Genomic DNA, 25,275 nt, shown 5'->3' on the forward strand with positions numbered 1-25,275 from the left:
GCTACAACAAGGTATGATGTCTTAGATGACCCATTCAAGGAAGTTCAGCTTAATGAAGAGTCCAGCTTAATGAAGCCTACATACCTTGCATCCTGATAGAACACTAAAGGCACATATTGAGGCAATATTTCTGGATCAGACTGTGTGGGTTTGAGCAGATACAACAAGACAGCTTTTGCCAAATTTTCTCAGATGGTTCCAGTAGATCTGGTGGTGATCCTTCTTGGTTTCTTATTTGCAATGAGGCAAAAGGTCCCTGCTTCTTAGTATTCAAACCCAGTTCGGGGGAGTAGTACAATGAGTCCATTCTTATAGATAAGAGAGTCCAAGGGACTTAAAAATCTGCCCTCCAAGTCATCAGGCTGGGAAAACAGACAGTTAACAGGAAGTAGTGTTTCTCCCAAGGTCATAAAACAACTGCAAAGGGGCATATCAACCACTTTCTCAGAGTGCTTCCTGCTTCCTAACTCACTAGGGAATTTCATTTTCAAAATTCATCATCTATCAAAAAGCTTTGCTGCTGGAAATCGTATCAGTAAGAATGAAATAGTCCCCTCTTATCTGGAGGGTCCAAACTACTCTGACACAGAGAAGCAGCCTTGAGTTTCAGCATAGACCCTGGAGAAAGGGTTTCTAGGCATAACATTTTGTCCTCTTAACTTTACAGTTTCCAGAGAAATAGGCACCAGATCTACTTATTATCCAGACCTTTACATAAAGTCTTGAGAGAGAAATACATATGAAATGGAGCAAGAAAGAATTCATTGATTTAACACACTTTTATTGAGAATACTTTTATTGATTTACATACAAAGATATTTATAGTAGCATTATTTGTAATAGGGAAGAAACAAAACTATCTTGATTGCAAATAATGAAAGATTAGTATTTAAGATTTGTGTTAGTCACTCAGTCCTGTCTGACTCTTTGTGACCCCATGGACTGTAGCCTGCCAGGCTCCTCTGTCCATGGGGATTCTCCAGGCAAGAATACTGGAGTGGGTTGCTATTCTGTTCTCCAAGGGATCTTCCCAACCCAGAAATTGAACCCCAGGTCTCCTGCACTGCAGGCAGATGCTTTACCATCTGAGCCACTAAGACTTGGTATTAAGTAAGAGAAGCATGTCATGGGACAATTATATAACAAAGCCCAATTTTCATTAGAAAAACTCTGTGTGTGTGTGTGTGTGTGTGTTTGCATAAGCATAGAAGAAAAATTAATATGTACTTAACTGTTGATGACGTAAAATAGTCTAAAGGTAGGAAGATAATTAGGGAGTAGTAAACAAATTCACAAACTGGAAAAGTAAATCTTGGATCTGGGGTGAAAAGTGTCATTGAATGGGTCATTGCAATTGCTTTATAAGGAATGATTGGACTCTTAGAGGCACTATGATTGGCATTAGATATAAGAATGTTGAATGTGCCATCAAGTCCCAGACCAACAGAGTGATCTGGAGAAGTGAGTTTTCTCTGTGAACTTTATTTAGTCTCTCCCCAGGTTGTACATAGGTCAAAATGAAATAAAGTCTTTGTATGAAAAGAGGGTGAAAACAGCCAAGTGCCATCCAGATTCAGCTTCCAGCTGTTCTATTATGCAGACATTAAAGACAGGAGCTCAAGACCAGAGATCACATTCCATCCAGGTAGTCTTTCCATGGGTATCTTGTCTCTGGTTTCTCTAAAGGTTCCTTTTTCAGTTTCCAGCTAGGATGGCAATACCAGACGTTCTTGACAACATTCTATGGGGTTACATTGTCCTTTTTGGCCTCTGTACCACTCAGCTCTGGAGAATGATAAACTGTCTCCAGTCTTTATCTGCAGAAAAGGTCAGAGGGGCTCAGCCTTCACTGCTGGCTCAGCTGGAGCCTTGGGGGCATTGTCCCCAGAAATGTGACTTCTCAGTCCAAATGATGGGTTCATCCTTGTACATTCAACTGAGAGAAAGGGTGGGGACAGATGGGCTCAGTGGCAAATGGTCAGAGGGGTTGGGTGGTAGAACCAGAGGCAGAAGAAAGGCCGAAGAGGCCCAGAGAAGGAGGCCTGGGGAAAAGTGTAGATGTGGGACCCATCAGCCACACTATAGAAGGAGACATGCCCAGCTTCATAGTCCAAGAAGACCCCCACCCGGCTGGGGGGCTCACTCAGGGGAAGAGCAGTCCGAGGGGAGGTGAGGGCCTGGTACTTATTAGCGTAGAGTTCCACAGCCCAGAATCCATTCTGAGGTGACTCTGCGATCCCCCAAGCCCTATCCACGTTTTCCTCACAAACCCCCAGCTCCCAGTAAGTCCTGTCGCCCACTTCCACCTCCCAGTAATGTCTCCCTGAAGAGAAGGACCTGTGGCCCAGCACACAAGGGTCAAAACAAAACCTCTCAGGTTTTTCAGGAAGATTCTGCCACAAGTTTCTCCGCTTCACACTTCGGTGATCTTCAGACAGAAAGAGTTCAAAGAAGGCAGTATTTGGATCCAGAGTCACATGAGCTGTGGAAAGAGTGAGAGAGAACAGAAGTCCTGTCAACTCCAGTATCCCAGGGATCTCAGTCACTGGGAAGTGGGGAGAAAAGAAGCCATTCCTAACCCATGAAGTTGCCTTCCTTTCTCCACAAAAGAGCTGGAGTGATAAACATCTCCCCAGATGTCTTCAGGATCATACGTCAAAGAGCTATTAGGAGAGTTCAGAGACTTACAAGGAGGAGGTAATCCAGAGGTTCCAGGTCCCTGGGAGGAGGGGTGGCTAATCACAATCCCCCCCAATCCTCTCATCCCCCACAGCATTTTGTACAACCCCCTCTCATGTCATTGCACTATTATTGTTTATTTCATATTTCTGTCCTCTACTAGACCAGGACCCCAAAAAGTGAAGACTATATTTGTTCATCTTTGTATTCTTACTGTCTAGCATCGTCAGACTCTGTCTCACAATTGGTGCTCAGTAATGTTTGCAGAATAAAGGGCTGGGGAAGGTCCTTGGACAGCCTCTAGCCACACCTTTCTACCAACCTGAAACCCCAGGACATTTCACAGAGAAGTATCTGGCCAGAGATTTTTGGCCAACTGTGTAAAACATCTGGAGCAAACGCATACCCATCTTTAATAGACTGTCCCTGAATCTCACAGGTTAGAAGTGTCATACGGGAGAAACTTTTATGGGTTCATCAAACATTGGTTCCTTTTCCTCCGGGGTACATAGTGAGATGACATTTTCCAGTCCCTCTTGGATATCCAGCAGAAGAGTTGGCTGCTTCCAGGCCTCACCAATAAGAAAACCTTTACACAATATTTGCATTCCTTTTTCTGCCATTTGCTGGCTCAATGTAGAGTAGAGTGAGGCCCTAGGTCAAAATCTAGCAAAGCTCCTACATCCCCATTTGATCTGTCCTGAACACTGAAGAGATGGAGTAATATGCTGTTGTGGTGTTTCCCTAATGAGATGCTCTGAGGGGAGAGAAGCTAGGTGGACAGAGTCACCACATCTCCTCTAAGATGCACAGAACACACTAGAGACTGAATGTTATTTGAATGAAACCTTTCTAGTTGTACCCTTAGGTCCATGATGCTGAAGATGTTGAGTGATAGTTGCTCAGTCATGCCTGACTCTTTGCAACTCCAGGGACTGTAGCCTGCCAGACTCCTCTGTCCATGGAATTCTCCAGGCAAGATTACTGGAGTGGGGTGCCATGAATAGTAGAGAAACTCAAGAGAGAAAGTAGATGAGGAGCCCTTTAAGAAGGAAAAGAAAAGAAAAAAAAATGGTATAAACTTCTGGAAAGGAAAAAGGTGCAGGTGCTGAACTGAAACTTGGTAGTACTTGATCTTGATGTTACTTGGATCTTCCCTGGGTCTCCATTCATTGCCTGCCCAGCCAGGCCACTATTTGGGGCTGGAAGATGGAGAAAGACCACTAAGATCTTCTTTTATGGAGTCCTGGGTCTGAGACCGTAAGAATTAGTCACTCACCAGCATAGGACCGAGCTTTTTTCCAATCTGCAATAGAAAAAAGAGACGTGAGTGCTCCCTGGTGAGAGCCGTGTATTTCTTGGCCCTTTCTGTGCTCTGGTTGCCTTTCCTTCTCTCCTTGGCACCCTCATCACTCATCTCCAGAATTTGTCTGGGCTCCTTCCTGGGCTCATGTTCCTAAAAGAGAAAATGTCTAGGAGGAAAGAGGCCAGACAAAATGTACTCTTCTGTTTCCCCTTCTTGGTTCCTAAGCACAGGCTCCAACTCCACCGGGAGCTCTTTACTCATCTCTCTATATTCCCCATACTGGATGGCTTTGTGCTTCAGTAGCTGAAAGACACCAGCTTATGCAAACATGAGAAGGCTGCCATCACAGGGGACATGGTCCTGGACATAGGACAGAACTCTGAGGGATTCACTCCTTTCTTCACTGTGATCATGCTTTAGTCATTCTCACAGTCAGGCACCTGACCCCATCTCCTGCATCTTTTCCATGACCTCCATACACTGTCCTGCATGGAGTAAGGATGGCTGCTGCTGCCTGGAAATCTGTCTCTTATTTAGCTAGTCTCTGCAGGAAACATGTCTTTTTCATAGTTAATATGCAACCTTTTGCTGTGATTAGGGAGTCCCACACACTTATTTATTTATTTATTTTTGTACCCTCACCTGGGGGAGCTGCCTGTGTGCTCTGGGTGCTGTATCTGCTATTAGCTCACAGCTCTTGCCTTGATCCCAATGTGTTATTAGCCACAACTCATTAGCCATGAAACCCAAAGCCAGCTTAATTAACTATTCAGTCTCCATTTCTACATCTGTAGGATGGAGATCAGACTAACACTTGCTACTTATAGACTAACACCTGCAAAAATACTGAATCACCATGCTGAACACCTGAAACTAACACAATATTGTAAGTATGAGGGAGGTCACAATTAACTTCATTACCTCCACCATAGTTTGAGTGAAGTGAAGTTGCTCAGTCGTGTCTGACTCTTTGTGATCCCATGGACTGTAGCCTACCAGGTTCCACCATCCATGGGATTTTCCAGGCAAGAATACTGGAGTGGGTTGCCATTTCCTTCTCCAGGAGATCTTCCCGACCCAGGGATTGAACCCAGGTCTCCCACATTACAGGCAGATGCTTTACCATCTGAGCCACCAGGGAAGTCTAATTGTAACTATATTATACTCTAATTAATAAAATTTTTTAATCTAAAAAAGGCATTTTGAATTATGAAAGGTCACAAAAAAAAAAAAAAGAAGAAAGAAAAAGATACAGAGGAGAAGAAAAAATAGCTTATATTTCTAGCCCTGACCTCCTGTATGGACTACACACTTGATTATCCAACTGCGTACTCTGCATCTTCACTTGGATCACTAATACCCTCTTTAACATTCTGACTCGGTGCTACCCCCTTCCCTTGCCCTGACTACCTGGTTTTCTTTTGGCTTCCCCGTTGCAGAAAAATGGCAATTCCATTTTTATAGTTTCTTAGGCCTAAAAACTCTGGAGTCATCCTTGATCCACTCCTTCACTTTTGCACTACACTATCAACAAGGGTATTTTTACTCTGTTTTAAAAATAAATCCAGCACTGAAGCCCCTCTCACCACTTCCAGCACTCTCCCTTGGTAAAAACCATCCTCATCTCTCCCCTTGATGTCTGCAGTAGCTCCCAGCTGGTCCAGTCGTGTCCAGCTCTCTGCAATCCTATGGACCGTAGCCTGACAGGCTTCTCTGTCCATGGGATTCCCCAGGCCAGAATTCTGGTGTGGGTTGCCATTTCCTCCTCCAGGGATCTTCCCGACCCAGGGATTGAACCTGAGTCTCTTATGCCTCCTGTATTGGCTGCTAAGTGGCTTCAGTCATGTCCGACTCTGTGCGACCCCATAGACGGCTGCGCACCAGGCTCCCCCGTCCCTGGGATTCTCCAGGCAAGAACACTGGAGTGGGTTGCTATTTCCTTCTCCAATGCGTGAAAGTGAAAAGTCAAAGTGAAGTCGCTCAGTCGTGTCCAACTCTTAGCGACGCCATGGACTGCAGCCTACCGGGCTCCTCCATCCATGGGATTTTCCAGGCAAGAGTACTGGAGTGGGATGCCATTGCCTTCTCCACCTGTATTGGCAGGTGCGTTCTTTACCTCTAGCGCCACCAAGTCAATCTCATTGTAGCATCTAAAGTAACTTCTCAAAACATAAGTCAGGTTCAGCTTCCCTTCTGCTCAAAACCCACCACTGGCTCCTTTCTAGAAGCAAAGCCAAAGCCAGCATGGATGACTTTCAAGGCTGTGTGATCTGGCCCTCCAAACCCCTCTGATTCTACCTGCTCCGATTCTCCTGATCACTTCCTGCCTTCTAGCAATACCGGCCCCCTTGCTACTCTTCAAACAAACTAGTGTGTTTCTGACTCTGGGCTTTGGCACTGTGGTTCTCTCTACTTAGAATGCTTTTCCCTCGGCTATTCCTGTGGCTTGCTCGTCTACTTCACCATCACTCTATTTTATTATAATTTTTTAAATTGAAGTATAGTTGATGTACAATATTTTGCTACAGGTGTACAATTAACCACCTTATTTTAAACTGCACCTTCCAATGCAATATTCTGTTATCTCCTGAGTGCTTATTATCATGTGCCAAACTGTATATTATACTATTTCATTTTTTTTTTCTATCTTCTTCCACTAGAAGGTAGATTCTTTGTGAATGGGATATTTCTGTTGTGTTCATTTCTGTGCCTAGGGCACTTAGAAGAGTAACTTAGTTACTAGTTACTAGTAACATAGTTAACAGTTGTGGATCTTTGTTGAGCTGATGAATAAGTGAATGAAATGAATAGAGAATCCATGAGGGAAGCTGGAGAGTGAGTGATCCAGGACAAGAATGAAGAAATAGCCTCAGAAAGGGAAAAAGATGCCTGCTCTGTTGAAGTCGGAGTCTACAGATCAGAAAGGGCAGGTGCAGGTGGCAGGGCAGGAAGTTTGCCCCTCTCCCTTCTCTTTTTTCTCTGAGGTGGGGGGTTGCATCACCTTTAGAGGTGTGGGGAAAGGATGTGGTGATGAAGGATCAAAGCTAATGCTCACTGAACTTAGCTACGTGCTACAACTCTACTAGGTGTCCCCACCTTTATCTCATTTCCTAACATCTGCTCAAAGTAGTAGTTGCAATTAAATCAATTGCTAGGTGGGAAAAATAGAACTTCAAAGAGGTTAAGGAGCCTATCCCAGTTTGTCTGACTGAGTAGAACAAACAGGGTCAACAGATGTGATGAACAGACAAAGGAAATGGGCACAGAAGTGGGAAAATGAATGATACATGTGGGGCACTGCTGGTGGTGTGGTCAGTCCAGTGTGGGGTGGCGTGTGCCAGGGAGTGTCCAGGGATGGAACAGAAATCAGACTGGACCATTAAGGCTGACTGCATAGTGGGGATAAAAATTGCAGATTGGACTTTACCTTTTAATGTAGTGTTTCTTCAATTGAGTTATGTAAAAACCTTGATTAGACACAAATTAATTTCCTCTGAAAATAAATCTTCAAAGTCCTGAGGGAGCCAATTAAAAAATGTAGCAATGAAAGTTAAAATCTGTCTTTAGACAGTTCCTTTGTCACTAATGCAATTATGAACACAGCAGTTAGCTTGGAAACTAGAACCATTCACATAATAATTGATTAACAACAACAAAAAAAAGGATATTAAGCAGGTGATGTAGAATCTTAGGTTGTGTTAGTTTTGACAAAAATTGACATTAAGACAATTTTTCTTAGAAATTTGAAAATCCTTTTAGAATTTACAAATATCCACCCCAGTAAGACGGCAGAAGGCAATGGGAAACCACAGATGGTTTGGGGCGTAAGAGGAATGTAATCAGATTTCTATCTTAGCAAGCTTACTTTGAAACTCTAAACTATGGAAAACTTTTCACAGGCAAGGTCTTGTTTATGCTGGTTGTTTTTTTAGATTTTTTTTTTTTTGTCTGTTTCCTAACATTTATTTAGGAACTAAGTCTTAAAAGGAAAAGGGCAGCAGTAGCTCTTGAGGGAACAGAAGCAGCTTGCTGTTGAGAGAAGGGTCTTGATAATCTACTCCCAGGGATCTTTGACAAAAGAAGAAAGAAAGATTGGGGGAGGTATTCTATGCCTGAGTCGGGGTCCTGGGCTAAGCAGTAAATGGACTTGCCCTGAGGGAAGGAGAGAAAGGAGCCCCCTTGGGTGGGTGGTGGTAGCATTGGATGGTGAGGGGAGGGGAGGAGGAAGGGCAGGTTGATAGCAAAGGGAATGAAGTTCAGTGTTGGCAATAGGTTTGAAAAATCTTTGGGGCATCCATGACATATCAACAGAGCTACTGGGGTTATTGGCTTAAGTCCAGATGGTGCAAGAATGAGCAAGGCTTCAGAGGAAAGAATCAGGAGAAAGGAACTTATTAAATGAAGCAGATAAAGTGTTAGATGAAAAACAAAAATTTCAATTTACTCACCATCCACTTTCTGGGCTTTTCTCCAGCCTAAAGTAGAACAAAGAAACTTCATGAGATCAATGACACATGAGAGGGTCTCAAATTGTACATGAGGGAGGAGGAAGTACGGAACTTACGGAGCTCTCTTTGGAGTTGCTCTGCAAAAAAGACAAGAAATGAATCAGTACGGTTCATAGGAGAAGGGCCAGGTTTACATGGAAAGGGTCTGTGGGAGACCCTTTCCTGCATCATGTGTGCAGTGAGTCCAGTGAGCTGTCCCCAAACTAGAAAAACCAGGGCACAGTCAGGGTCCCAGGATCGGGGAAGTAAAGAGGTGGGGGTGCTGGTATTGAGGGAGGAAAGACTGAATGTAAAAACCTTAACTTCAAATCCCCTTCGCCCTCTTAGTCCTGGTCCTCCCCTTTCCACTCTGTCCAATCCCTTTTCCGTAGTCTTCTTTGGACCTCACTGCCTCAGTCTTCTGATTCCTTTACCTTTGGTCCAGCATTCTCGATCTTTCTCTCGGCGAAGTTTCCAGATGAAACCAAGAGCAGTCAGCAGGAAAAGTCCCAGAAGAAGCAGGATTGAGGTCTGAGCTGTTGCCCAAGGAAAGTCCTTCAGGAAGGCAGTGCCTGAACTGGAAGTGCTGGACATTATTCCTGCAGCAAAAAGAAGGAAAGGACCAAGGCCTGGGGGTGCTGGGGAACACAGGATGCTGGAGGACTCCCCGAGATGCCTGGGTCAGACCAGTAGCAGAGGGGCCTGGCTGGGAGAATGAGTGACTCCAGCTCTGCCCCATTCTCTCCCACAGGATGACTGGGAAACCAAGATACTTTGAGAGACAGCATGGAATGACAACAAGTAAGTATAAAGGCTCTGGGTGTGTGTGTGTGGGTTAGTTGCTCAGTCTTGTCTGTGTCTTTGCAATTCCACAGACTATAGCTCGCCAGGCTCCTCTAACCATGGAATTCTCCAGGCAAGAATACTGGAGTGGGTAGTGTTTCCCTTCTCCAGGGGATCTTCCCAACCCAGGGATCAAACCCAGGTCTCCTGCACTTCAGGCAGATTCTTTAAGTGTTAAATCAAGGAGGTCCAAATCACTCCTGAAATATGGAACTAAAACTGGGATCTGGAGGTAGGGGTGGAAATTGCCCCCATTTCCTCAAATCGTGAGAATTTGCCTTCCAGTGAAAATCACCCTGAACGTGGGAGGAATGTGGGAGCCCCTGACTTTACTTGCAGTTGTTAAGAGAAGTGTACTTTTGGTAGGGAAGTGGATGATGCTGGGAATTAGAAGCCCTGAGTACTAGTCCCACCTCCACTGCAGACTCGTAATTTCAGCCAAGCCATCCTGTGTCCCTCTGTCTCCACTATAATGGGGAGAGTTCAATAATATTACCTGTGCTATCAGTACCACCAGATCAACAAGCAAGCTGCCAGAAGAGAAGTTGGATATCTATATGAACTTTTATGCATGTGTTTCTTTTAAATATCCCTTAGCACCAGGCCATGCTATTCATTTAGTTGTTGTCTAGTTGCTAAGTCATGTCTGACTCTTTTGAGACCCCATGGGCTGTAGCCCACCAGGCTCCTCTGTCCATGGGATTGCCTAGGCAAAAATACTGGAGTGGGCTGCCATTTCCTTCTCCAGGGGATCTTCCCCATCCATGGATGGAACCTGCATCTCCTGCATTGGCAGGTAGGTTCTTTACCACTGAGCTACCAGGAAGCCCAATAAATACACTGAGTCCAAAAAAAAAAAAAAAAGAGTGTGTAAACCTTTCATTTCTCTATCAGCAAAAGGATTCCATGTAACTAGAGAGCCTTTCCAAAGAGGTTTTGCAAATTCAGCGACACGTTTTATGTGCAGGAAAAGTTAAATTAATAAAATAAAAACTACCTATACAAGTCAGAACAGAGTCATAACTGACATAAATATAACAGCCTAAAGCCAATGCCATAAGCAAATTTCCTCCCAGTATCTGATGAATGTCATTGTTGTGAGGATTAAATAAACAATGAACAATCAGTTGTCGTTAACCTTCCTAATACAGTAGAATTTTTATTGACAAAATAGGTTCTGGCAATTTTTCCTGAGACTAAAGCATCATGGCTTTTTGTTTGATTACTCATTACTTCTCACAGAGACCTACTTCCTTATTTGTATATATTTGTCCTTTCTCCAGAAAATTTAAACCTAGATTGTGGACTGTTTTGTATCATTTCCTAGCTATTTTGTACTGGTAATGGCTTTACAATGAATACTCTGTATGTCTTAATAAAGGATAATTTTTTAAAAGGTAAATATACAAAAAGACTGTGCAAATAATTTATTTAACTTATTATTTAATAAGAAAACCAGTAAAAATGTTAAAAGTGGTGTAAATGAGGATTTGATTTGCAAAATCTTATATTCTCTATCAGAGAGAAGTCATTTGCATCACTAAGGACAGGAACAATTTGTATTACTCTCAGTGTTCTATAAATTAACATCTGTCTCTACAAAGTTGTAAATGATCTAGAAAAATAAGCAATGGCTTAGTCCTATGGAATCAGAGATCCCTAACGTGAGAACTACCAGACAGGATTAGTATTCCTTAGAAGAGACACCCAGTCATCCTTTTTAACCACTGAAAGTCTTTCACAAATTTTCCTGGCCATTCTTTCTTCCCCCTAGTGTTGAGCACAAAGCAGTCAGGGATGATTTACACAGAGGCAGCAAATATTTGTTAAACAAATAATTTCCTAAGAAATACTGCAAAGTGTGCTTTTAAAAAAACCAACAGCAAAAAAAAAAAAAAAAAAAAAAAGACCAAGAGGACTTCCAGAAATGATTCAGACCATTTGCAAAGAGGCTAAAAGAAAGGCAGAGAACTACACACGTGTACCTCCCTCTGTCCCTTTAAAAGCCATCTTCACCTGCATCCTTCTGCCCAGCAGTGGTGGCTTCATGGAAGTCCCAGCCCTGGGCAAATGGTGAGTACTCAGGGACTCTGACTTGGCATCTCCCAGTGGGAGAGCTACAGGCCTGCCCTTTGCGGTGCAGATGGGTCCCATCCTTGTCCAAGCTCATGACCCGAGAGGACTGCTCCTGCTGCTGCTGGATGTCCATGGGCTCCTGTCTCACTTGCAGGGAGAGGGAACCAGGAAGTTCACTGTCCTTCATGCCTCGGCTGCAAAGTCTGTCACCTCAAGGGTTGCTCCCTGCCAAATGAGCTGCTTCCCAACCGGTAAGAGCGAGAAGAGGAGAAGACAGGTAGGAATGAAGGATACTGGGCCAACCTTGAGATGGGTCACACCTCTCCCTCAGGAGTCTGGGAGAACAAATACATCTGAGTCTCTGCTTTATTTTTGTCCATAACTCTTAAAATGTTTTCATCTCTCTATATTGGTAGGATCACTAGGTAAAATACCTTGTATTACAATTTGCTAAATCAGGGAACTTTAAACACAGGAGACTCTCAGCAACCATTTTGCAGAATGAATGAATAGTTTTCTGCCTGGAGGTTTAATGGGAGAAACAGAGAATCCAAGCAAGGCAGCAGGCAGAGGGGAGCTGGCCTGGGAGGCAAGGAAGCTGGCTTGAGTTTCTAAGCAGAGAGCACTGTTTGCTGTGGGCCAGACCTGTGCTGAGCATGGAGGCAGGAACAGAGGAGTAGAGAGAGGAGTTGGAGGGCCTGGGCCTTCCAGAAGCCTGCAGCTCACACCTGCTGGCTGTCTCCCCACTGTCAATTCTCATGCACTCACATTTCTCGGCTCCTCATGGTGACTCAGTCTTTGAATCACTTTTGTGATTCAGAAACTAGGCTGGACCCGGGCTCCAGTCAGGATTGTCCACTGCCTGGTCTCTCAGGCGGGAGCACAGGCAGAGGCTGGGAAATACTCACGGGCTGGATCTGCCCTTGGCAGGGCACCCCAAGAACTCCAGGTAGATGTGTCTGATCACAGTGCCCCTGCCCCGATGGTGACACTGTCTATTATGGGGATGAACTCTGGACTGTGAAACCCTTTCCTCTACATTTATGATGTAAGATATCGATGTTTTCAGGGAGAGAAGCGAAGTCTAGAGATCAGCCTGCACAGACCTGAGTTGGTCAGTTTCTCCACAGCACTGCCTACTGGGAACGCATATCACTTGCCATGAGGCCTTTGAGCTCAGCCGGCTTGTTGGCCATATTTCATGGGTTACTGGAGATAGGGCAGTGACATGGCTGGGGGACCTAGGAATGAAGAACAAGCTGGAGGCAAATAATTTTATGTTAAAACAGAACCAGAAAGAAAGCTCAATGCAGGATGTATCTGATAAACATTTTTCACTTCTTTAGTCCTATAGGGCGGAGAAGCCAATGGCACCCCACTCCAGTACTCTTGCCTGGAAAATCCCATGGACGGAGGAGCCTGGTGGGCTGTAGTCCATGGGGTCGCTAAGAGTCGGACACGACTGAGCGACTTCACTTTCACTTTTCACTTTCATGCATTGGAGAAGGAAATGGCAACCCACTCCAGTGTTCTTGCCTGGAGAACCCAAGGATGGGGTAGCCTGGTGGGCTGCTGTCTATGGGGTCACACGGAGTCGGACGTGACTGAATCGACTTAGCAGCAGCAGTCCTATAGGGATTTGCAGGATGATGAGAGGACAACAGGGACAGGAGCTAGTGCTAGGAAGAAAGGTCAGGTAGAGGGGTGGAGTCAGAGAATGTACGATTTTCTTATTAATATCAGGAGACAACGTTCACGGCGGGCAGGCAAAGTGGGTAAAAGTATAAAAATGATGCTCTAGAGCAGTTAGAACCTGGGAAAGACACAGATCAAATGAGTCACCAAGTATTAATACCCTCAGCAAACTTCAGTGGGATAAATGCTCTGCAAAAGTCCTTTCCAAACCTGAGCCTCTCTCTGGCTGGCAGATTTTAAGGCCCACAAACCAGATGATACCCAGATGTGGGTAGTAAATGTGTTCTTGACCTAGGGGCACAGCATTTTGGCTAAAAGGGCAAGTATTTCTAGGGTTATGCCATCTGGATTCATGTTTGAATCCACTTGTTTTGCTGGCTGTGTGAACCTGGGCGTGTTATTTACTTCTCTAAGCTTCCTCTACAAAACACGTTGAACTGTAGTGATGGCTTCATAGGAAGGCTGTGAAGATGGAACCTGGGTGTGTGTGTGAAGCCTTGGTGCAGTGCCTGGCACAGAACGCTCGGTAAATATTAGCTATGGCTCTATTAGCTCTCACCCCAATCAACTCAACACTGTGGTTGTTGATTAACATTGAGCTATCCCTCTGGATGGCAAATCCTTGAAGAGTTGTCTGGGCGGTTAATCTTTATTTGAACTTCTCTCACTCTCCCCCAACCCCAATCTCCTCCTTACTTTTTCCTAGTCCGCTGACCCCTGAGGGCAGATTCAGCAGTCTTTGCAGTCTGGTTTCTGGAGGGGACCTGCCCAAAGGGGACGACAGCAAAATCCAAAGGGGATAACTGAGACTCCAGGGTCTCAGTCCCAACTGGTCAGCAGGTGACAGTGGCGGCCTCCCTGCTCTAGAGTCAGAGCTCTGTTGGGACACTACTGTGGCTACAGACTTCACCTGCTTGGAAAATACTCTCCCTTTGCTCTTTCAGACCCACCAGTGATATTCCTGCACTGGCCTCAGAGTATGTCACTGTTCCTTGCTGGTGTCCCTTCCCTGACCTTTGCAAATGGCCCCTCCAGTAAGCTCTCTTCAATTGCCTTTCTGGACTGTGCCAGGACTGTGACTGGTCTGGGCCTTTGTTGTTGTTCAGTCGCTAAGACGTGTCTGACTCTTTGTGATCCCATGGACTGCAGCACACCAGGCTCGTTTGTTTGTGTCTTCAGATGTCACCTCACCCATGAAAGTCTTTGATCATTATAGCGTCTCCCTCCTAAATCTCCTTCCTATGAACCTTCAAAACATTTTATAAGTCAGGAGAGAGGTCCTCGCACTCCATTACCCTTATCAATGCAACTGTTTTAGAGCCTAGGCTTTCTCAGAATTCATAATATGACAGATCTCATCTAGTTCCTCTCCCTTTCTCCTTATCCTTTTGCAGCAGACATCCTGGCTAAGATGCTTTAATGGATGTATCCAAAGTCATAACATAATTGGTTTTCAGATTTTTAGCCTAGTGATCTTTCCCTGGCCCCATGCTACTCCTATTTTATTCTGGGAATCCAATCTGGAGGACTTCAGAGGGGAAGAGACCCTGGGTCCCAGGTATTTGGAGACAGGAATTGGCAGTGTTGTTTTTGCATCTGGCTAAAAGATATCCCACTGAAGCGATCAATACATAAATAGAAAATGAAAGCAGCCCCTGGTGGTACAAAGGCAGGTGATCCCCAGGCACAGGAAAGAAATGTACTGGAATCGACTGGAGAGGCAGGGCCTGGAGAGGAAAGGAAGTGGTGGAGAAGGTGGAGGGCAGGGTTGCTGGCTCACTTCTGATGTGACTTCTTGCTGTGGGCAGCACCCTTTACATCCCATCATTAGTCTCCTTTCAAAATGCTTCCATCTCAAGTCTCTCTCTTCTCCATCCTTTCCTCCCATCTCTGCTTTGTTGTTCAGTTGCTAAGTCATGTCCGACTCTTTGTGACCCCATGGACAGCAGCATGTCAGACTCCTTTGTCCTTGCACCAGACCTCAATTTTCTGAAAAAACTGAGGCTGAGAGAAGTTGGATAATGGAGCAAAGTCACTCAGCCAGACAGCAGCAATGCCAGAGTGAACCCTGCTCTGTCAACCTCAAAGACTGACTTATGAACTGGTTCAGCTGTGCAGCAGGCCTGCCCTGTTGCAGAGGCTGCACGTGCTGACCCTGACCCCGACCTCAGCTCAGACCGACTGATTAGGGGGCCAGTTGACTTTTGTGCAGGCTGGTGAGTCAGGCAATGAGAGCAGGAAAGGAAGCTCCACCCAGCTGAGAAGTGTCACACAAATGCATAGTTCCTTGGCTCAAGCCCAGTGGATCTTTTTCTTGCCCAGACAGAGTTTATTAAAGAATAACATGAAAGGAAATTTTTTTGTACTCCAAGAGAAGTGAAAGGCAAAGGAGAAAAGGAAAGATATACTCATTTGAATGCAGAGTTTCAAAGAATAGCAAGGAGAGATAAGAAAGCCTTCCTCAGTGATCAATGCAAAGAAATAGAGGCAAACAACAGAATGAGAAAGACTAGAAATCTCTTCAAGAAAACTAGAGATACCAAGGGAACATTTCATGCAAAGATGGGCTCAATAAAGGACAGAAATGGTATGGACATAACAGAAGCACAAGATATTAAGAAGAGGTGGCAAGGATACACAGAAGAACTGTACAAAAAAGATCTTCATGACCCAGATAATCACGATGGTGTGATCACTCACCTGAGATAGATATCTTGAAGTGTGAAGTCAAGTGGGCCTCAGGAAGCATCACTATGAACAAAGCTACTGGAGGTGATGGAATTCCAGTTGAGCTATTTCAAATCCTGAAAGATGATGCTGTGAAAGTGCTGCACTCAATATGCCAGCAAATTTGGAAAACTCAACAGTGGCCACAGGACTGGAAAAGGTCAGTTTTTATTCCAATTCCAAAGAAAGGCAATGCCAAAGAATATTCAAACTACTGCACAATTGCACTCATCTCACACAAAGTAATGCTTAAAATTCCCCAAGCCAGGCTTCAACAGTATGTGAACCGTGAACTTCCAGATGTTCAAGCTGGATTTAGAAAAGGCAGAGGAACAGAGATCAAATTGCCAACATCCACTGGATCATTGAAAAAGTGAGAGAGTTCCAGAAAAACATCTATTTCTGCTTTATTGATTATGCCAAAGCCTTTGACTGTGTGGATCACAGCAAACTCTGGAAAATTCTGAAAGAGATGGGAATACCAGACCACCTGACCTGCCTCCTGAGAAATCTGTTTGCAGGTCAAGAAGCAATAGTTAGAATTGAACATTGAACAATAGACTGGTTCCAAATCAGGAAAGAAGTACATTAAGGCTGTATACTGTTACCCTGCTTATTTAACTTATATGCAGAGTAAATCATAAGAAATGCTGGACTGGATGAAGCACAAGATGGGATCAAGATTGCTGGGAGAAACATCAATAACCTCAGATATGCAGATGACACCACACTTATGGTAGAAAGCAAAAAAGAACTTAAGAGTCTCTTAATGAAAGTGAAAGAGCAGAGTGAACAAGTTGGCTTAAAACTCAACATTCAGAAAACAAAGATCATGGCATCTGGTCCCATCACTTCATGGCAAATAGATAGGGAAACAATGAAAACAGTGAAAGACTTTTATTTTGGGGGGCTCCAAAATCACTGCAGATGGTGACTGCAGCCATGAAATTAAAAGACGCTTGCTCCTTGGAAGAAAAGATATGACCAACCTAGACAGCATATTAAAAAGCAGAGTAAGTACTTTGCTAACAAAGGTCCATCTAGTCAAAGCTATGGTTTTTCCAGTAGTCATGTATGGATGTGAGAGTTGGACTATAAAGACAGCTGAGCGGTGAAGAACTGATGCTTTTGAACTGTGGTGTTGGAGAAGACTCTTGAGAGTCTGTTGAACAGCAAGGAGATCCAATCAGTCAATCCTAAAGGAAGTCAGTCCTGAATACTCATTGGAAGGGCTGATGCTGAAACCGAAACTCCAATCCTTGGGCCACCTGATGCGAAGAACGGATTCATTTGAAAAGACCCTGATGCTGGGAAAGATTGAAGGTAGGAGGAGAAGGGTACGACAGAGGATGAGATGGTTGGATGGCATCACTGACTCAATGGACATGAGTTTGAGTAAGCTCTGGGAGTTGGTGATGAACAGGGAAGCCTGGCGTGTGGCAGTCCACAGGGTCGCAAAGAGTTGGACATGACTGAGCAACTGAACTGCACCGAACTGAATTGAACATGAAAGGAATAATATAGTTTTCAAGTTCCTTCTCTCCTGGTTTGATCTACACATACCTCCCCCACACAGGGCTTTCCCACTGGCTCAGCCGTAAAGAATCAGCCTTCCAAAGAAGGAGACTCCTATTGAGGGTTGGATTCCTGGGTCAGGAATTTTCCTCTGAGGAGGAAATCCCATGGACAGAGGAACCTGGTGGGCTACATACAGTCCATAGGCTTCTAAAACAACGACAATAACAACCTCCCACACGGGTTCTTACTCCTCTCCCCTTTCTCCTCTGCTGCCCCTGTTTCTAGCACCTTTGAAATATTTCCTCTCTGGAGTTTGTCAGACTTGGGTCACAGGAACAAAAGAGTCTGGCTGAGATGCTAGATCTGGAGAAGTTGGGCAGGGAGATGCCTAGTATCCCCTCTTCCCCACCAGCAGAGCGAGGTTCAGCTGTATATCCAGCAAACACGGCTGGTGAGACAGGAGAATGGAAAAGCTAGGGTGGTGAGGAGGTCTAAAAATCGGGAGGGTGTGGAAGTAGCAGAGACCGGACTGGAGAACTGTCCCACACGGACCCCCAGGGGCCTGGGGAGGATAAAGCCCAGCAACAGGAGCCTTCTTAATCCCTGGAAAACCTTAGATCAGGTTTTTATATCCTTCCTTCTCAAAGTTTAGGTTGAGAAGCAGGTAATTTCACTCAATAAGCATACCTCGTTCACAGCCCAGGTATTGTATTAGGAGCCAAGAGTGCCATAAATTAAACAGAGGTCCTGCTGGCTGGGAATCCACAGCCAAGTCATTCAGACAGCAAATAATTACTATTTCTCATGTGCCTGCAGTCATCCTCAGTGGCTTACACATGTATGAACTTGTGAGTCCTTATAAGAGCCCTGGGAGGCAGGTGCTATTACCCCTCATCACCACCATCCTCATCATATTCACTTTACAGATGCAGGAAGTGAGGCAGAAAGAGATTCAATGACGTGTCACAATTAGAGAAGCGTGACTCTAGACTTTGAAATTAGGCTGTTTGGCCCCAGGTCTGCTGGGGGCCAAACAGCACAGACCAAGGAGAGTAAGGTGTTGGTGCTCCGATGAGGGAAGTGGTGAGAAACCCAGGAGACTTCCAGGAGGGGGTGGTCTCTGAGGTATGAACTGGAGGAAAAGAGAGATTCAGTGGCTAATAAGGTTAATTCCCAGTTCAAATTTGAATTTCAGGTAAATAGCAAACAATTTTTTGGTTAATATGTCCCAAATATGCATGAAATAAATTTAAATAGGCGTCCTGGCTTTTTATTTACAAAATCCGGCAACAGTACCCAGTACCAAGCAAACAGTCAGATGTTTGCTTGGATAAAGACTACTTGTCGGGGGTTGAGGATTGGAGGAGGTGAGATCGAAGAGCTGACTGGGGCAGGTCACCGAGGGCCTCGGACTCCATGCTTAGAATTTTATACTTTATTTTCACAGAAGGATGTAGAAGGAGAGGGGTTAGAAGGACCAGATTAAATATATGCTTTATGAGACTCTCTTAGGATAGAACAGCGAAGGCAACAGGAAGTAGGAAAACTATCATAACAGCTGCAGGAGAGATTCCAGTGACTCGGATGGCAACCAGGGGGCTGAAGAGGAGAGGGCAGGTCCAAGAGAGAGCAAGGAGACTAGGATTGTTATGGGAAAAAAATGAGAATCTGGAGTTGCAAAGTACACCTCGGAGGACACTCAAAACAGTGGAGTACAGTTTATTACGCCAGAGGGTCCAAGGATAATTGGTTCCCAACAAGGACCCCGATGATTCCAAGAGACCCGGTTTTATACCCCCTCACTATGTGACTGGTTACATGTTAGCAACTTCTGTGATGTATATGATTTAGTTTTGCAACATGCAGGTGCAGGGAGAATTAACAACCAAGGTTAAAAGGGGAACAATGATTATAGTCAAGAGGGATCTCTTTGTTGATAATCCAACTGGAAAAGCCTGACCTTAACTCCAATCTCTTTTTCGGAGATGTTTGCCTTCTGTGGGGAGGGAGGTTTCCAAGGAGACCTGGTCTTTCTTTTGCTTTCTTGGGCAAAGTTCAGGCCCAGTTCACATCCTGCCTTAAGATGGCTAAGGCAAGCCTCAAGATGGAGTTCCTCCTGCCCTCCCATAGCGGCCCCAACATTTCCTCCTCTTGATGCTCATCTTATCCTTTATGATGGGTGTCAGTCATAGGTAAGTACTGTATATGGGGATTATGCAATTGTAGCAGGACTGTTAGCTTAGAGGTTACACATTGAGTTATACATTAGAGAATACAAGGTCCAAAAATTAATGATATAATGATTAACAAAATAATTATAATTTTTTTTTACCATTCACCTTTGATCCAAGGAAATACTGATGACCAGAAAGGAAGATTATCAGTAGACATAGCTTTCACCTGGTTTTTTATATAGTTAAGGGTGGCTGATACATTGCCGGACAAATCAGGAATATATATACATTATTTAACTTTAATTATGGCACAGGTCCCACCCTGGGCAGCTGTAAGTATCCGATTTTGAATCACTGCCTTTCTTGTTTGTATTTATTCCTCATTTAGAGCTTGAATTGCCTTTTCATTATCCAGGAGGGCCTGTTTTGTGAAGCTAGTTAGAGCTTCTGCTCTAATCGTAATGTCTGTTGTCCCTATAGATGGTATGATTCTTAAAGAGATGGGAATACCAGACCACCTGACCTGCCTCCTGAGAAATCTGTTTGCAAGTCAAGAAGCAACAGTTAGAAGTGGACATGGAACAACAGACTGGTTCCAAATTGGGAAAGGACTACATCAAGGTTGTATATTGTCACCCTGCTTATTTAATTTATACGCAGAGTACATCATGTGAAATGCCAGGCTAGATGAAGCACAAGCTGGAATTAAGATTGCCGGGAGAAATCTCAATAACCTCAGATATGCAGATGACACCACCCTTATGGCAGTAAGTGAACTAAAGAGCCTCTTGATGAAAGTGCAAGAGGAGACTGAAAAAGTTGGCTTAAAGCTAAACATTAAAAAAACTAAGATCATGGTCCCAACACTTCATGGCAAATAGATGGGGAAATAATGGAAACGGTGAGAGACTTTATTTTTTTGTGCTACAAAATCACTGCAGATGATGATTGCAGCCATGAAATTAAAAGACTCTTGCTCCTTGGAAGAAAAGCTATGACCAACCTAGACAGCATATTAAAAAGCAGAGTCATTACTTTGCCAACAAAAGTCTGTTTAGTCAAAGCTATGGTTTTTCCAGTAGTCATGTATGGATGTGAGAATTGGACTATAAAAGCTGAGCACCAAAGAATTGATGCTTTTGAACTGTGGTGTTGGAGATGACTCTTGAGAGTCCCTTGGACAGCAAGGAGATCCAACCAATCCATCCTAAAGGAAATCAGTCCTGAATATTCATTGGAAGGACTGATGCTGAAGCTGAAACTCCAATACTTTGGCCACCTGATGCAAAGAATGGACTCATTTGAAAAGATCCTGTTGCTGGGAAAGATTGAAGGTGGGAGCAGGGGATGACAGAGGATGAGATCGTTGGATGGCATCACCTACTTGATGGACACAAGTTTGAGTAAGCTCCAAGAGTTGGTGACGGACAGGGAGGCCTGGCGTGCTGCAGTCCATGGGGTCGCAAAGAGATGGACATGACTGAGCGGCTGAACTGAACTGATGGATGGTATGAACAAGGCAGTTGTATAATCATAGCATTGAAACACAGACCTTACCCAACGCGCATGTAAGTAAGGCAAATTTACTGGGGCTTGTTGCAAGGGTGGCTTAACACTTCCATGAGCAAAGGCAAACTGTAATGTAAGGTGGCCTACCCAACTGACTGGAAGCCATGGCCATAGGTTTGATCCACATAGCCACTGGGTGCCTTTAGGGGTGCCATCTAATCCCAGGGTTGTACTTCCAGTCTGAGCCAGGCCAGTGGGCTGATAAATCCGGGTGATAAGTGACCTCTAATGTTTGTTCACATTGCTCAGAGGACAAATATCCCACATATTTCAATTTTTTTTGATCCATGGAATGGTCAGCAAATCCAGCTTTTTGTTCCCTTTGTTCCCAACAGATAGGGGCAGGGATAATCGGTTGACTTTTTTCTGGGGTCATCCAAAAATATTCATCCCATATCTGGTAAAATTGTTCAAATTACCTGATGGATTGGCCCTTCTTACTTGCCATTGAGTTCTCATTCTTTTTATTTTTTAAGTAAAAGGTATAGGCTTTGGCCACTTTTGTAAGGCTTGCATTTACCTCAAATGTTACCCCATGGCCTTGATCAATTTGGTTAAAGCCCAGGTTATGCCAGGTAAGAAGTGGCAGGTTGTGAGTTACCAAGGAAGCAAATGCCTCTCATTGCTGTCTCAAAAACGAGCAGAGGGAGCTAAAGTCCCCTCTGCATAGGGGAGACACCCACCAAGGAAGTCCACCCATCACTGACAAAGGCATGGCCCCACAAACCTAACAGTTAGAAGTATTATGGAAGTTTGCATTGGAGAAGGCAATGGCACCCCACTCCAGTACTCTTGCCTGGAAAATCCCATGGACGAAGGAGCCTGGTAGGCTGCAGTCCATGGGGTCGCTAGGAGTTGGACACGACTGAGTGACTTCACTTTCACTGTCATGCATTGGAGAAGGAAATGGCAACCCACTCCAGTGTTCTTGCCTGGAGAATCCCAGGGACAGGGAAGCCTGGTGGGCTGCTGTCTCTGGGGTCGCACAGAGTCGGACACAACTGAAGCGACTTAGCAGCAGCAGCATATGAGTGGGCCCAGGACAGGAACACAGTATTCTGTTTGCAGTCCTGGTACGGTCATCATGCCAATCAGGAACAGCAGAATTATTCTCAGCGGCTCCATCCTGAATCTGTGGTTGCCAATGGAAGACAAGTCGGGTCTTCAATGGCTCCTCTGGGTTAGAATGGGTGGTCCAGTGTCCTTTTTCCTCTGCTGCTGTCTTGAGCCGGGTGTGGTGAATCTAGGGAGTAATACCTGCAACTTTAACTGCAGAGGAAGTGGTTACTGCAATTGTGTATGGCCCTTTCCAGGTAGGGGACAGTGTCTGTTGCTTCCAATCCTTTACTCATACTAAATCTCCAGGTGAGTATGGGTGTACAGCAGTGTCTAGAGAAAATGGAATTCTTTTTTGAACATAAGGGGTGAGGTCATGGATCACCTTTCCCAATTGTTCCATTGCCGAGACACCTCCATCCCTCCTTTCTATAATAGATTGCCTTTTACTTCCTGAATAAGAGGGCGAGGCCTCTTGAACATTATCTCATAGGGGGAATACCCCAGGTTGGGGGTGGGGGTGATTGTCATTCTGATCTTCATTAACCCTAGTGGCAGCATATCCATCCAGGGGGCCCCAGTCTCTTGCACCCATTTTGCCAAAGTTACTTTGATGGTCCGGTTTATTTTCTCAACCACCCCTGAACTTTGTGGTCTGTATGCTGCATGTAGTTTCCATTTGATAGTCATTGCTTTGCAAACCAATTGGAGTAACAGTCACAAATGGGGGCCCATTATCTGATCCTATACTCTGAGGAACCCAAACCTAGCAATAATGTCTCTCAGCATGCCTCGGGCCACTTCCTTTGCTTTCTCAGTCCTTGTCGGATATAAAGGTACATACCATCACCAGTAAATATTTGTATCCTCGGCATGGCTTTACCTCAGTGAAGTCCAGGTGTTCAAATGGTGTGGTCCCCTTTAATTGTATTCCTGGAGGGGCTATCTCCTCGGAGCCAGGTTATTCCTGGCACAGGTTACCCATCGTCAGCTTGCATCGGCACACAAGTCTGTTAGACATGGTATGACAACATAGCGGGCTAAAATTTCATAAGTCTTTGTCTTTTCTAAATGGGTGGACTGATGGAATTCCGTAACTAGTTGAAATGCCAGCCTAGAGGGAATGAAGAATCTCCCATCCGGGAGCTCCCACCATCCGTCCTTCTGCAGTGTTCCTTGTTCAGTTTGCAGCCGGGTCATAGACTGGGGCCGCTTGGGCGGTTAGTAGGGTAGACACCACAGGCGGCACCCTAAGTTTGGTTGCTATATTGTCCTAGACAGCTGCTTGTTTTACTGCTCCATCAGCCAAATAGTTCCCTTTCGCCTGTGGTGTGTCTGCCCTCTGGTGGCCGTTACAGGGCATTACTGCCACCGCAGCAGGTTTTCACACTGCTTCCACCAGTAACAAAATTTCCTCTTTATTTTTTATCTCTTTGCTAGTTGCAGTCAATAGCCCCCTTTCTTTATATATGGCCCCGTGTACATGTAAGGCAGCAAAGGCATACCGTGAGTCAGTGTATATATTTACCTTCTTACCTTTAGCCAATTTCAGGACCCCGTATGAGGGTAGTCGTCCTGCTTCGACTACTGCGTCTGTTGTTATCGCGTATCCAGTTTTCTCGTGTTCTTGTTCCAAGTAGGCGGTCCTGTCTGTGTAGTAAGTCTCGTCTGGTTGACTTAAGGGGATGTCTCTGAGGTCTGGTCGGCTAGAAAAGACTTCCTCTAGCATCTCCTCACAACTATGGCTGGGAGTGCCTTGGCTCACCAGTAAATAAGTTGCTGGGTTTAAAGCCTGACAGGGTTCCACCCTTAAGTTGGGGATTTTCGTATAAAAGTCCTTGGTAATGCAGCATCTGAGAGGTGGAAAGCCACCTTGCCCCAGGCCCCATTAGGAGAGTTACGATGGCATGTGGCACTTTTATTATAATAGTCTGTCCCATAGTTTGTCAGCTTCTCTCATTAAAATGGTGGTGACTGCCACTGCTCTCAGACATGGGGGCCACCCAGAGGCTACAGGATCCAACCTTTCAGATAAATAAGCCACAGGTCGCTACCGTGAGCCTATTGCTTGTGTCAGCACTCCCGTGCTACTTGTTCTTTCTCATGGACATACAAAGTGAAAGGTTTGGTTAAATCAGGGAGGCCTAGTGTGGGGGCCTTTATGGCTCTCTTTAATAGTTCAAAAGTGTGATTCTGTTCTGGACCCCAAATTAGAGAGTCATTCCCGGGGTCTTTAGTGGCAGCATACCAGGGTTTAGCTATCTGTGAAAAGCCTGGTATCCAAATCCAGCAGAACCCCATGGCTCCTCAAAATTCTCTCACTTGCCTTTTGATAGTAGGCTGGCATATCTGATTGAAAACTTGTTTCCGTTCTAAGCCCAAGGCATGCCTCCCCTCCTTTATAACGAATCCCAGGTACTTTACCTCAGTCTGGCGGATTTAGGCCTTTTTCCATGACACCGTATATCCGGCCTGTTCTAGCAGGCCCAGGAGAGTCTTAGTTCCTTCCCAGCATTGAGTACAAGTCTCTGCCATCAGAAGTAGGTCGTCCACATATTGTAGGATCTGGCACTTAGCATCTGATGGGAAGGAGAGGAGCTCTGTTGTCAGGGCTTCCCCAAATATTGTAGGAGAATGTTTGAATCCTTGTGGCAGCTAAGTCCAAGTCATCTGGATCTTTCAACCCATCCCAGGGTCCTCCCACTTGAAAGCAGAAATCTTTTGGCTAATTGGAGCCACTCTTATACAAAAGAAACCATCTTTCAAGTCCAAGCAGGTAAATACTGAAGGGGGTGAGGAGAAGCTGGGCTATGTCATCCCACACCGGATGGCGGGTCCTAAAGTAGTCTCTATTAGGTGAATTGTGCCTTGCACCTTCTCAGAATAGGGAGGGGTGTGCCTTTGCCAGTTCAAGAGCTCTGTGGTGGAGAACGTCTGTAGTAAACAGGAGTGGGGCCAGGTTGGATGTGCTTGGCCGGCCCCATGTATGGTGCCGCTTGGACCTCCCTGAAAGGCACCTGTGAAACCTCTCTCTCTTGTGGCTCCTTTGTAGACCTCAGCCGTCTCTAAACACTTGGCTTTTCCTTTTTCTCCTCTCCTACACCGGGGAGGAGTGGGTATAATGCTGGCACAATTGCTCCCACCA

At 45.0% G+C, this 25,275-nt stretch overlaps 1 protein-coding gene across 5 annotated transcripts; it reads right to left on the bottom strand.

Annotated features, from left to right (window-relative positions):
- Positions 1 to 764: 764 nt before the first annotated feature.
- Positions 765 to 25,275, bottom strand: LOC147347520 (butyrophilin subfamily 1 member A1-like). Of its 5 annotated transcripts, none has more exons than XM_086369881.1 (6): positions 24,555 to 25,275; positions 8,907 to 9,071; positions 8,550 to 8,570; positions 8,434 to 8,460; positions 3,959 to 3,985; positions 765 to 2,482 (listed from the first exon to the last, which is right to left on the bottom strand). In XM_086369881.1, exons 2-6 carry the CDS (start codon positions 9,064 to 9,066, stop codon positions 1,965 to 1,967), a joined length of 753 nt encoding a protein of 250 aa, XP_086226007.1. In that variant the 5' UTR covers positions 9,067 to 9,071; positions 24,555 to 25,275; the 3' UTR covers positions 765 to 1,964. The 5 variants fall into 5 exon arrangements, with proteins under 5 accessions (XP_086226007.1, XP_086226005.1, XP_086226006.1 ...); XM_086369879.1 differs by having other exon boundaries at positions 23,667 to 25,273; XM_086369880.1 differs by lacking the exon at positions 24,555 to 25,275 and adding an exon at positions 12,300 to 15,262.

The sequence above is a fragment of the Bos grunniens genome, chromosome 23, assembly GCF_055505025.1.
Source record: "Bos grunniens cultivar Pamir isolate PY7600 chromosome 23, Bosgru_T2T1.0, whole genome shotgun sequence".
Classification (NCBI taxonomy): domain Eukaryota; kingdom Metazoa; phylum Chordata; class Mammalia; order Artiodactyla; family Bovidae; genus Bos; species Bos grunniens.

Excerpts from the sequence above, each read along its gene's own strand:
- LOC147347520 (XM_086369884.1), bottom strand. The coding sequence starts at position 11,578 with ATGAAGGACAGTGAACTTCCTGGTTCCCTCTCCCTGCAAGTGAGACAG. Across the intron at positions 8,461-8,549 it reads GCAACTCCAAAGAGAGCTCC|GCTGGAGAAAAGCCCAGAAA; the intron begins GTAAGTTCCGTA and ends GTTCTACTTTAG. Across the intron at positions 3,986-8,433 it reads AAAAGCCCAGAAAGTGGATG|ATTGGAAAAAAGCTCGGTCC; the intron begins GTGAGTAAATTG and ends TTTCTATTGCAG.